This window comes from Monodelphis domestica, chromosome 2 (assembly GCF_027887165.1).
Source record: "Monodelphis domestica isolate mMonDom1 chromosome 2, mMonDom1.pri, whole genome shotgun sequence".
NCBI classification, from domain to species: Eukaryota; Metazoa; Chordata; class Mammalia; order Didelphimorphia; family Didelphidae; genus Monodelphis; species Monodelphis domestica.
The window spans coordinates 332,445,253-332,457,289 of NC_077228.1; the positions used below are offsets into that span (position 1 = coordinate 332,445,253).

Below are 12,037 nucleotides of genomic sequence, written 5' to 3' on the forward strand. Positions count from 1 at the left end.
CAAACATTAAATGGTATCTCAAGATTCATCAAAACATGAAGGTGAGTATATTTATAAAGTTAGATGATGAACATTAGAGTGGTTATTCCTTACACCAATATAGATTGTTCATTAATAAAATAGTCTTCATAAGTTGTTATGGCCAAATCTTATGGTGAAGAGCCTCACTAAATTTAATTAAGCAAGTCTTTGGGCAGACCAGTTCTATCACATGTTGATACTTGAAACTTTTCTAGGTTTGTAGAATCTATAAAAACCTGTATCTGTCCATCTATCTGTCTGTCTCTCCCTCCTTCCCACCCCAAAGTGAGAAATTAAAATAGTTTACTGTAAGGCTGAAGTTTACTGTACAAATGCCATTATTCATAAATCCTATTCTATATAATAGACACATTAGTGAAATATTTATATTCAATGGTATTTTTCCATTGATAATTGGTCTAAGTTCCAAAGATATTCTCAAATATGCAGATGAACATGTCATCTTACTGATGTAAGAATTCCCTAAAATAGAGATCACATAGCAGCATCTATCTTGTGTTACTTGTCCACATCCCTCTATAAGAGGCTTTGTTTTTACTGTAGACACCATGAGGATCCAATGAAATAGGTTATTTCAATGCAACACCTCAGTCTTGCCACATGACCAATTCATCTTTTTTGCTTATGCATTTCTCTGATGACATCTTTTAGACAACTTCGAAGTCCTTGTTCGTATTTCAGCTTTCCCCACACCCTCCAAATGCCTAAGGCCATGATGGCGAACCTATGGCACACAAAGCACTCTCTGTGGGCACACTAATCCTCACACCACCTGAGTTTGTTAACAGAAAGGCAGGGATTCAGGTGGAGCTGCTCCCTTACCAAACTCAACCATGCATGATGACATTTTTTCATATCACCCATACCTCTGTCCAGCAGCCCAATGGGAGCTCACAATGAAAACTCAGGGGGGTAAGGTGGGTGGCGGACAGATGTCAATGCTTGGGCAATATCCCTCCCAACTTCTACACTAGCTGAGGACATTTTTTCACTTCACCCATTCTTTTGCCCTGCATCCCAATGGGAGTGCTTCTTCCTTCCTCTGTGTGGCTTAAGGGTGAATGGGATGGACTCGGTGGGATAGGTGGGGCAAGGCACATGGTCTCTAAAAGGTTCGCCATCAATGGCCTAAGGTATAGAAGAGTTTTAGAGAGACATTTGAGGTCATTAATAGAATTTGGCAATGACCCAAAGACTATCCACTCCACTCTCCTCCTATTCAATATTAAGCTCAACTCATTATCCATTTGCAGTCCGCAAATAAAACAGTCACTCGTTAGGCAAAATTCACAAGTAATTATGGATCTCATTTAGGAGGCCCCACAAAGATACAAAAAAATCAATGCAATCAACACAATATCATCTGCCAATAGAAGCATGTGGAGGACCACACAACTATAAGGAATCCTTCAACTTACAGGCTGCAGTGACCCTTCATCCATACCTAGTTTTATGTCTCATTTGTTTAATTAAATATCAGAGAACATAACCAGGTTACCTGAAAGGATTTTTGCATAATTTTACCATGTATGAGATCTTAATGTTTAGAAGAAAATACTTTGCTAAAGTGGCATTTAACTCTACTGAATCAAATCATCTTTTTAAATAGTCAAATATGCACAGCAAGACCTTATTTTCTCTGTATTTGTCAGTCAATTGCATGTTGGGAGAAGATATAATCTACTTTGGAATACTGCTTTCAAAACCTTGCCTTTATCTAGTCTCTTCCAGCATGCTCTTAATGCAAATGCATATTATTTTCATACACATTTTACAAGTACATGAAAATGGGTACATGGGTTGGTAGTTACTGATATATTCTTGTTGACCTGTTTCCTCCATGTTTTTGGTACATTTTTCTCTCCTTCAAACAACTTGTGAATTGAGCCTTCATACCATGAAAATTCTGTCACCTCCAGAATGAGCTTCCTCTATATATAGTCTAGTCCAGCTGCTTTGCCTATCCTTTATTTTCCTCAGTGTTTCTTCCATTTTCTCCTTAAACACGTCTGAGACTTTAAGGGGAGTCTAAATGTGTTACCTTCATTGTCCTTGAATACAAATGTTGCTTATCTTTTTTTTCTGATATTTTCCATTTCTTAGTCATTTGTCATCCTTAAATGCTCTTAAAATTACTTTGCTTAACTGGATTGCTTGTCAAACTATCTTTAAACTAGTTTTTGTCCATACTGTTTATTATTTTAAAAAGGCAATACTGCTCAAAATCTTGTACTCTCCTTTTCTACCATACAGGTTTGTTTATACAATAGTTCCCTCTTATTCACCATTTCATTTTCTGTAGTTCAATCCGAGTCATTTCAGGGAAAGGAGGTAGGAAGGAGGTCTGCATAGTACAAGGACACATGGAGGCCAGAACCACAGGTTGACAGAGCTTGAATAGACAGAAAGTAGGCAGGTGGGCAGGCAGAGAGATGTAATGGTCTCTTTTCTCTGCATCGGAAGTTGGCCCACAGTGCTATTGGCATCACTCAGTTCTTTTGCTTTCATTTAGGTTTTTTTTTGTTGTTCAGGTTTTTTTTAGTGGGGGTGAGTACCAAGCCAAGTGGCCGGAGTGTGAAAACAGAACACAGCACTATAGAGTAAATAGTTTTAAAAAGCGAGAACTGTCCTCAGTTTCAGGCACTCACTAGAGTCTTGGAACATACCCCCTGAGGATTAAGGGGCAACTATTGCACAGTATTATATAAGAATATACAATGTACTTCATTATTACTGTATTTAATGTTAGTAATACCTGTGTGTTTCATTTATCTGTTAAAACTATTATACATACAAAAAAAAATATATATATATATACATACACACATACACACACAAGACCATAAAGTCACAAAATCAATTATTTGGGATCTGTAGGTGTTTATATCCATGGTTTCAGTCATCCATGCTCATATTAGCTTTATAAACTAGCCAACTGTTTTCTGAGTAAAGTGAGAATTTTTAGGTTCTTTTGATACCCTTATCATCATTACTAATATGTGTCAAACTTCAATTTGCAACTAATATAAAATAATAACTCATGTCCTTTGCTCCCATACAACCTCCATTTTTCTATTTCAATAACTTGTTCAAATAAATAAAGCTTACCAATAATGTGCTCAAATAAATAGGTAAAGCTGGAACTGTTAAATACAGGTCATATGTAAGTATGAATGTGTGTGTACATATGTGTATGTAAATATATATGCTTTTATTTTATAGCTTTACATTCTTATTTGATTTTCTTAATTTCTATTCATTTGTGCCTACTTTAACAAGTTCTAAATGCCAGGATAGTGATTCAAGTAATGAATTTTATATCACTGACAGTTAACATATAATCAATTTGACTTTTGTAATATTAGTTGGTGCTCACCATATTTAAAGTCTTTTCTTCAAAGAAGTAATCATGATATATACAGGCCCAAGGCTACTGTACAGTCTACTAAGTCTTTGGCCTCTTTCTTTTCTTACTCCTAAATATTTTTTATCATTCTTATCTATTTCAATTTTTACTTTGAAGTCATCACGAATCAAAGTTTATGATGATTTAATCTGGAAAATCTAATCGAGTTCCTCACATAATTTCTTTTTAAGTATCTGCAACAGACAAAATATATATGCAATCATTTTCATGGTAGTCTGAAATACAAAGTGCCCAAATGTCCCACAAAATGTTGTTTCTTCTTACGTCTGGATACATGATAAAACTAATTTATTTTATTTGCTTCTCCATTGAGAACTTGTTTGCCATTGTTATTTAGTTCCAATTTCCTTTTGTCTTCCTGTTTTATAGAGAAAATATTAAGATTGTTTTCTTTCTATTGGACAGATATCTCACACCTATGGTACCAACAGCTAAGTTAATATTTTAGTCTAAAAATTCTGAGATTCTTGGTATTTTCTGTTCTTCCCACCTGGCTAAAAATCTCTTTGGAAGCAGTTGGTCACAAAAGACTGGGGACTTTTTATTTTAATTCATCACCAAGTGGTCAGGCTAATGTTGATATGTCTCTATTAAACTAGGCTGGTCCTTGCCCTTTCTCCATTATCCAGTACTTTTCCTTCTAGTAAAACTTAATGTTTCCTTCCAGATTTCTTTTTTTTTTTTTTAGGCAATGAAGTGGGTGGCTAGCAGCAAAAAAGTTTAAGAGGTCTACATGGGAAGTTCCTGCCAAGACCACATTCCATCTCAAACATGGTGATGTTCTGAAATCAAGTCTTTCCTTAGAACTAATAATTCATCTATACTACATCCACTGATAAAGAAACTAGATTTAAACAGGAAGATAAGTAACCTTAATTACTTTTTTTCCACCAACGTAATTGCCAACAAACAAGGAAGTTCCAGCACAGAGCATGAGAACAAATAAAAGGTAATAATATTTAATATTGAGTCTAATACGATCCTTGAGAATTATGCTTAAAAAATATCTTCATAAGTACTGACCTCTAGCCAGAAAAAAAATCTCTATGCAATTTTAATAGAATTTGTCATAGCCATATCAATAAAGCACCATAGAAAGTCTCTTCTAGATGTAAATTGCTTCTTACACCAAACACATTATAATGATATATATTAAATCAATTAATAATTCTTCACCCATAGCAATTTTCAGGGAATTACTAGTAAAGGGGGGAAAAAAGATGTCTAGATTACAATATAGTTATTACAAAAAAGGATAGAATAGAATTATATGTTTTTAATAAACCACTAACTTTTTCTGGTTTCTTAATGTAATATTTTGCTAGAAGCTGACTCTAAACTGAGGTTTTGGTGGGTTTTTTTTAAAGAGAAAACTGTAAAGTAGAAGACAATCCCTCTACACAACACATAGCTCTTATCAATTCATGGAGAAATATAATCCAAATAATAAAATCAAAAGAGGTTTTGTATTCTTTTTTTTTTCCTAACTTCTCCTGACACTTGGTGATAGTATCTATGTTAGCCAAATCCTGTTGAGGAAGGGGGGAAAAAAATCCCAATTATTACCAGAAAAAAACCTCAAAATAGGAGAAAAATATATTTAGCACTACTTATGTTAAAGTAAAAATTTTCACACCAACTGCCTTGACATTAATAACCTGAAATAACTTCTAGGGAGAACATTCTACCAAAATTCTAAATTCTTGCTTTTTCTCATTACTAATCTATCATTGACAGCTGTTTGAAATTGTCTTAAACCCCCAACAGCAAAGCCAAGATAAAACTTCATAATGAAGAATGACATACAATACTGAAAAATATGTTCAATTAATCATTCTAACTAATGCTTTTATATGGGTATCTTACATGTACGTACAAAGGAACTGCAATCTGACAGAGATTTTGCATCAAATATTTCCAAAATATATGAAACAGGGATTTTTCTAGAAAGAAGTAAAGACAAAGCAAAATCTTGAACCTCATTTTTTTGTTCATTTCCATTAAATGATGAGAGATTCAGTATAATTAAAAAAAAGGCTGCTCACCCCAAATTTCTAAAACTCAGTTCCTTGCCATATTCCTCCACTCTGTCATTTAATCTAGATGTATTTTCTATGCTTCTAATCTCTCTTCCATGGCCATACTACCAGTTTGTCATGTTATCTGACTTAAATTTTGTTCTGATTGCTCTTAAAAATTCTTAGTTGATATTTCTAAAAATATAGATCCTCTAAAGACTAACCAATAATTTGCATTGGTTAAAACAAAATAGAAGAGAATAAAAAAAGCCACAGATGTTATTTTTGATGAAATCCTTGCATTCAGATATACTTTTCTTTCTAATTGTGTATTAATAGAATTTATGTAAAAATTATCAAAATCCTACTTTGATTCTTCATTATTCCATGGAGGTGACCTCAATTTCTCAAATGTCAGCAAAACTCAAATTCTTCAAGCCCTGTATTGAGCTAAAAAACCTTTAAGTAACAGATTTTCTTTTACCCAAGGATCAATGTAACTAAATTCAGACAGATTTATCAACATTTAGGCTAGTCATAGCAATTTGGAAAGCATATCTAAGACACAAAGAGAGGTAAGTTACAAGCTGACTTAATAGTCCCCACCTTCACAGAATTTGCTATTTAAATGGAAACATAAAACACATAGATGAATGTGTGAACTAGATGGGAATGAGATGCTAACCTATGCTAATGACATTAAAGAGAGAAAGATGAGTAAAAGTAAGCTTAATGTAATATAGAATAAAGGGGTAGTTTTTACACATTATACCCAATGCTTTAAATGTATAGTACACCCTTCTCTTTTCTCCCTCTTAAAATCCCTTACTCAAAAGATTCAGCTCAAACTCTACCTTATTCATGAAACTTTTTGAACTGCTAGTACTCTCTCAAGATTTTTTGTTTAGTCATTTTCTCATATCTGACTGTGACACCATTTGAGGTTTTCTTAGGAAAGATACTGATTTTTAATAACACTGGAGTAATTTGACATTTCTTTCTACAGTTTATTTTACAGATGAGACAACTAAGGCAAACAGGGCTATGTGGCTTGCCCAAGGTTACCCAGCTATTAAGTGTCTGAGGCTAGATTTGAACTCATGAAAATGATTCTTCCTGATTCATGACTGGGCCCCCTATCCACTGCACCAACTAGCAGCCCTCTCAAGACTACTTTGTATTAAATTTGTATGTATTCTTTGTATATACAAGTTGCTCACCTGATAGAATATATTAAAGGCAGGGATTACTCTACTTTTGTTTGTATTTTCTCTGGTACTAGAATGGAGTAATCACTTAATAAATGCTTCTTTAGTGACTGAAGTAAGGTATAAGTACTTAAAATTAATGAGAAATAAAATAAGCTACCTATGATGCAATGAGGCTCTAGGGAACCTTCAAAGATGACATTAAAGAGTCCAAACTTAATTCAAGTAACTCTCATAAATAACAAATCCTTTATGGAATCATTTTCAGAAGGACTTGGAATATATTCATCTCACCCACACCTATACTCACTCCTTGCTTGCTTCCTCACCTCTGAACCAGAACCTTTTCTCTCTCCTTGCTTGTAGTTGCATTCCCAACATTTAGAATAGTGCCTAGCATTTAGTGAAAGCTTAATGTTTTATCTATCTTGAGCAAGGGAATGGCATAAAATCAGTCTGGCTGATATACTTGGGATTTCCTTGGGTAGGGAGACTAAATGGAGGATAATCAAGATAGACTGGTATGTTAACCCTAGATGTGAAATTAGAAAGGAGTTAATTGTGGTGGGATTGGGCAGATTGGAAAGAAAGGGCTAATTCAAAGAGAGGTTTTGAAAGAAAGAGAAATTGAAAGAAAAAAGGAGGACTGTAAATGACCCAAAGTTTTCTACCTGAAGAATGGTGTTAATGCTGGAAAAAAAAAACAGTAGAGCTGGAAAGAGGAATCTTTAGGGGACAGAAAAGATTTCTTCAAGGTTTGGTTTGGACATGGTGAATGTGAGAAAATATTATGTCCAGAAAGAGATGTTCTCTAGGCAGCTGGAAGTAGTTTTAAGAAAATCAGTTAACATGCAACAACTATCTCAGAAAACTCTTCAATAGATCTAGATTCAAGTATTTAATGATAAACATAAATCTAATAAAATGCCATACGGTCATGGCTAGTTTGCCTTATTTAAAAAATTTTAAGGGATACAGAATTCTATTTTCTAACAAGAATTTCAATGATTTCATTTTCTTAGACCTAACATGAAAGGTAATATGGAATAGTGGAGAAAGAATTGGCCTTAAAGTAAGGAAGACTTGAGTTCACTTCTTTCATATGTACTTATGTGACTGACCCTACAGTGCTCTCAAGTAGCTCTACAAAACTAAGTACAGAATAGCTGCTAATCTGAATAGGTTCAGGAATATTCTCACTAGAAGCTTACTATATGGGGGGGAAGGGGAGTGGCACGGGGGACAAGGGGCAGAGGTTGTTTTGGGTTTTTATTAACAAAACAAGATCAAACAAGTAAATAAGAACCACCAAAAAAATAGTAGTAATTTGCCTTTATGCAATCCCTAAATAGATGTAGGCATTTCATAAATTTCCAGTGTTCCCAAATTGGGGGAAAGGGTAAGAAAAGAAGCTACTCCTTTTTTTAAATAAGGAAATATAAGGGATGAATGTAAAATCTCTGATTTGAAACAGAAATATCAGAATTAGAAGGGGCTTTGGTGATCACATAATCCAACATAAAGAAGAATACCTTCTACAACATTCCTTTGAATGAAGACAATAAATAATATGAAACTGCTATGGAATGCAGCTTGAATACTGTTAGACTTTAATCTGAAGTATAACAAATATTTAAAAATGCATATATACATAAATAACATAATTATTATATGAATATGCATAATATAAAATTATGCATGAGTATAAATGGCCTTATAGCAATATACCTAAGAAATACTCTGAACTTTCTGAACAATTCTGCTCTTATATGAAATTCTAATAAAGCAATGTGTAGCATGCAAAGTGACCTACTTCTACTATACATGAAAATAATTTTTGTTTGGTCTTCTAAATAATTTTGTTTCATGTAGTGATTAAAATAAATTTACTTACCTATACTGGGGGGACTGCCATAGTTGACTGGAGACTCAGGGGGTCTTCCACAATGTAAAGCAGCTAGAGCAGATCCTTTCCACACAACATGCTTGCAGCCTATTGAACATATATGTATATTTATATACATACAAATATAGCCACATTTACACAAAAACTTTAAGTGATAATTTAAAATCCCTTTAAGACATCTTTTGAAGTTTCCATACTTTTATTTGTGCGAAGCAAAGACTGTCTTCCAGCTCCTAATAATGTTTGCACTCCTGGGACACTCTGAGGAATTTCTTGCTCTAGAAGTGGTCCTAGTCGATGGCATATTTGCAGCAAATGATCAGGCGCCAAATGTCTATAATACTTCACCTATTATGTGAAACAGAAAAAATATTTGCTAATGGGAAGATGAACATTTTTATAGCATAAAGCTCACACTATGTTACCTAAAATTCTAAAGAAAAAAAATGTCATGAAAGTGAATTTTTCTTGTCTTAAGCTCTTACCTTCTTAGAATCGATACCAAGTATCAATTTCTAAACTAGTAGTAAAGGCTAGGCAATTGGAGTTAAATGACTGGCCCAGGATCAATTTGAACTCAGGTCCGCTGGACTCCAGATCTAGTTTCTAACCACTGCACCATTCCACTATTCCTAAATAACATTTGATTTTTAAAGCACAGAAATCTATTATTTTCAGTTGCTTCTCTCTTTGTTTAGAAAATAAGCCAAGATTTTTGGATTTATATCACTCATAGGTTTAAATCCTGACACTATTTATTCATTACCTTCTTTGACCAAAGTCAGAGATCAGACCAGGATAGCAAACCTTTTAGAGCCAGAGTGCCAGATCCTGCCTCCATCTAACCCCCAGACTGAGTGCCATGCCCGCCCCCCACCAGAGGCTGTGTGCCACACTCCTCCCCGCCATTGAGTACTGGGTGAGAAAGGTCTTTAGCAAGTGTAGAGAGGGAAAGGGGAGTGGCCTGAGCGCTCTGCTCCCCTCCAGCTCTGCTGCCTGTGAACCACCCACCTTACCCCTTGTGAGCTCCTATTGACTGCAGGGCAGAGGAGCAGGGAATGTGAAAAAATGTCCTTAGGCATGGCGGAGAGGGGGAGGATAGTAGCTCTGCCCAAGTCCCTCTGCCTTTCTAATAATGAACTCTGAGGAGTTCCCATGTCCACAAAGAGTGCTCAGTGAGAGAAGTTCACCATGACTGCCCTAGGCCTTATTTTCCTTTTTTATAAAAATGAAAGGATTATACTAGATGTCTATCTAATTCTTGTTAAGCTACAATTTCACATTCCTTAAAAACTTTTTGTATTTGTTCTATAAAACAACTTGATTCCCAATAAGTCATGTCCCTGGGGATAGCTGGCTCAGTGGATTGAGAGGCAGGTCCAGAGACCTGTCCAGGAAGTCCTGGGTTCAAATGTGGCCTTAGACACTTCTTAGATGTGTGACCCTGGACAAGTCACTTGACCTCCATTGTCTAGCCCTTTACCACTCTTCTGCCTTGGAACCAACACACAGTATTGATTCTAAGATGGAAGGTAAGGGTTTTTTCTTTAATAAATAAATCATGTCCCCCAAATACACTGAAAATAACATGGGGGAAAAAGTTAAAAGATACAACTTGAATTAAACAAAAAACAGGTTGCTATAATTAACAAAGTAATTGTAAAACTTATTATAAATTTTGAAGTACTATTGTGCTTTGACATTTTAATATAGAAAATATTTACAAATAAAAATTACGCCATCAACTATTAAAAGGAATATGCTAATATTACATGTTTCATTTCAAAGAAGTGTTAGACTTTCATGTAATAAAATAAAAATCTGTAGTACTTGAAGATGAACTACCAAAACCAATCTTGATAATATTCTGTATTTATACTTCAAAAGCATTATATTTAATCTTATCCTTAATCTTTTAGAGTCTCAGTTTCCTCATCTATAAAATAGGCGTAATAATATATATAGTACCTATTTCACTGGGTTGCTCTTATCAAATGTGATAATGTGTATAAAGTGCTTTATATGTGTTACCTCTAATATATATTCAGAAAAGCAAAAGTCTACTTTCTATTTTTGCTGAGGTTAGCTTACAAAGTAAATATATCCATTATGCATAAAGAATTTGATTTGAGGGCAGCAAAAGGGTGACTGAAAAAGGCAATACTTGATGTATATGTTAAAATATAAAATCGCAATATAATGAAATTTCAAAAGTATCAAATTAAGAAATTGAAAAAAAGGTGGAGGGTAACAAGGTAGCATGGTGCAGTTAGGCCTGGAGTTTGGAAAACCTGGGTCTGAAGATATTTCCAGGCTGGGTGACCCTGGATAATTAATTCACTTACTCCCAACTGCCTAATAACCCTTGCTGCAATTCTTAGAACTGACTCTAAAACAAAAGGTAAAAAAAAATTTTTAAGAAAAATTTAAAAATTAATAATATATATGTGTGTAATATACATATACACATATATATATACATTATTATGCTATGCTATATACCCAAAATCATATAAAATTCCTCACTATAGTACCAAAAGACTAATCTCCACTGCTATTTCAATAGGAATCCCTTATGATTTCAGGATTTTTTTTGTATTATTGTTTTTCAGACCTATCCAATTCTTCCTGATCTCATTTGGAATTTTCCTGGGAAATATACTAGAGCGGTTTGCCACTTCCTTCTCCAGCTCATTTTACAAATGAGGAAACTGAAGCAAACAGAAGTGACTTTGTCCAGGGTCACAAGCCACTATCTTAGAAAGGATTTCATGTCATAAAGATGAATCTTCCTGATTCCAAGCCCAATTTGCTATCCACTGCACCACCAACCTATCCCTATTACTAAACCAGCTTGCAATAGAGCTTTTTATAACAGAAGACTGTGATTGACATTTTTTAAAGAGTCTGAATAGTACTGAATATACCTTACTCTTCATCAGAATTTGCTTTTATTCACATGTTATCATACTTTGTGTTACAGCAATTTATTAACAATAAAGAATGTTGAACTGAAGTTTTTATAAAATCTTATTCAGAGTGAAATGTTTTTCTCACCATATAAATGTTCTGATGATGGGAGGAAAAGGCAGGATTTTTTTATTTATCTACATATATATTTATTTTTAATGTTTTCAAAATTTCTTTCATAAATTTATAAAAAAAAAAAACCCTATCAGTGACTTAAAAGTTGTTCTGTGAAGTGATAACCAAGCCTACATCCCATATTTTAAGTTACCATATAAAAAATTCTATAGGTAACTCTATTTCATGTTTACCCCCAAATTTTCAATAGCCTCAAATCAGCATTTAAAAAATGAACACAGAAAAATAATCAGGGCCTATATAAGATCTTGACAAATCTCATCTGTAGTACTATTTTCAGCAAAAACTTTTTTAAAGTACCAGAAACATGCAAATACAAATATATAGATAA

At 34.0% G+C, this 12,037-nt stretch overlaps 1 protein-coding gene and 1 long non-coding RNA gene across 5 annotated transcripts in view; one reads left to right on the forward strand and one right to left on the reverse strand.

Moving 5' to 3' along the window:
• LOC103094849 (uncharacterized) overlaps positions 1–4,417 on the forward strand; it is an 85,877-nt gene extending 81,460 nt beyond the window's left edge. The window contains exon 3 of the long non-coding RNA XR_008916600.1: positions 4,158–4,417. This is a non-coding gene — a long non-coding RNA (uncharacterized LOC103094849). The remainder of the gene's footprint in view (positions 1–4,157) is intronic.
• Positions 1–12,037, reverse strand: part of PHIP (pleckstrin homology domain interacting protein) — a 187,256-nt gene that overhangs the window by 156,885 nt on the left and 18,334 nt on the right. For 3 of the 4 annotated variants that reach the window (XM_001365983.4, XM_007484241.3, XM_007484242.3), the window contains exons 5-6: positions 8,799–8,949; positions 8,590–8,688 (exon numbers count right to left, since the gene is read on the reverse strand). In XM_001365983.4, coding sequence (XP_001366020.2) covers positions 8,590–8,688; positions 8,799–8,949 — 250 coding nt within the window. Of the gene's footprint in view, positions 1–8,589; positions 8,689–8,798; positions 8,950–12,037 lie in introns of those variants that run through there. The other variant, XM_056818518.1, reaches the window with a different exon arrangement.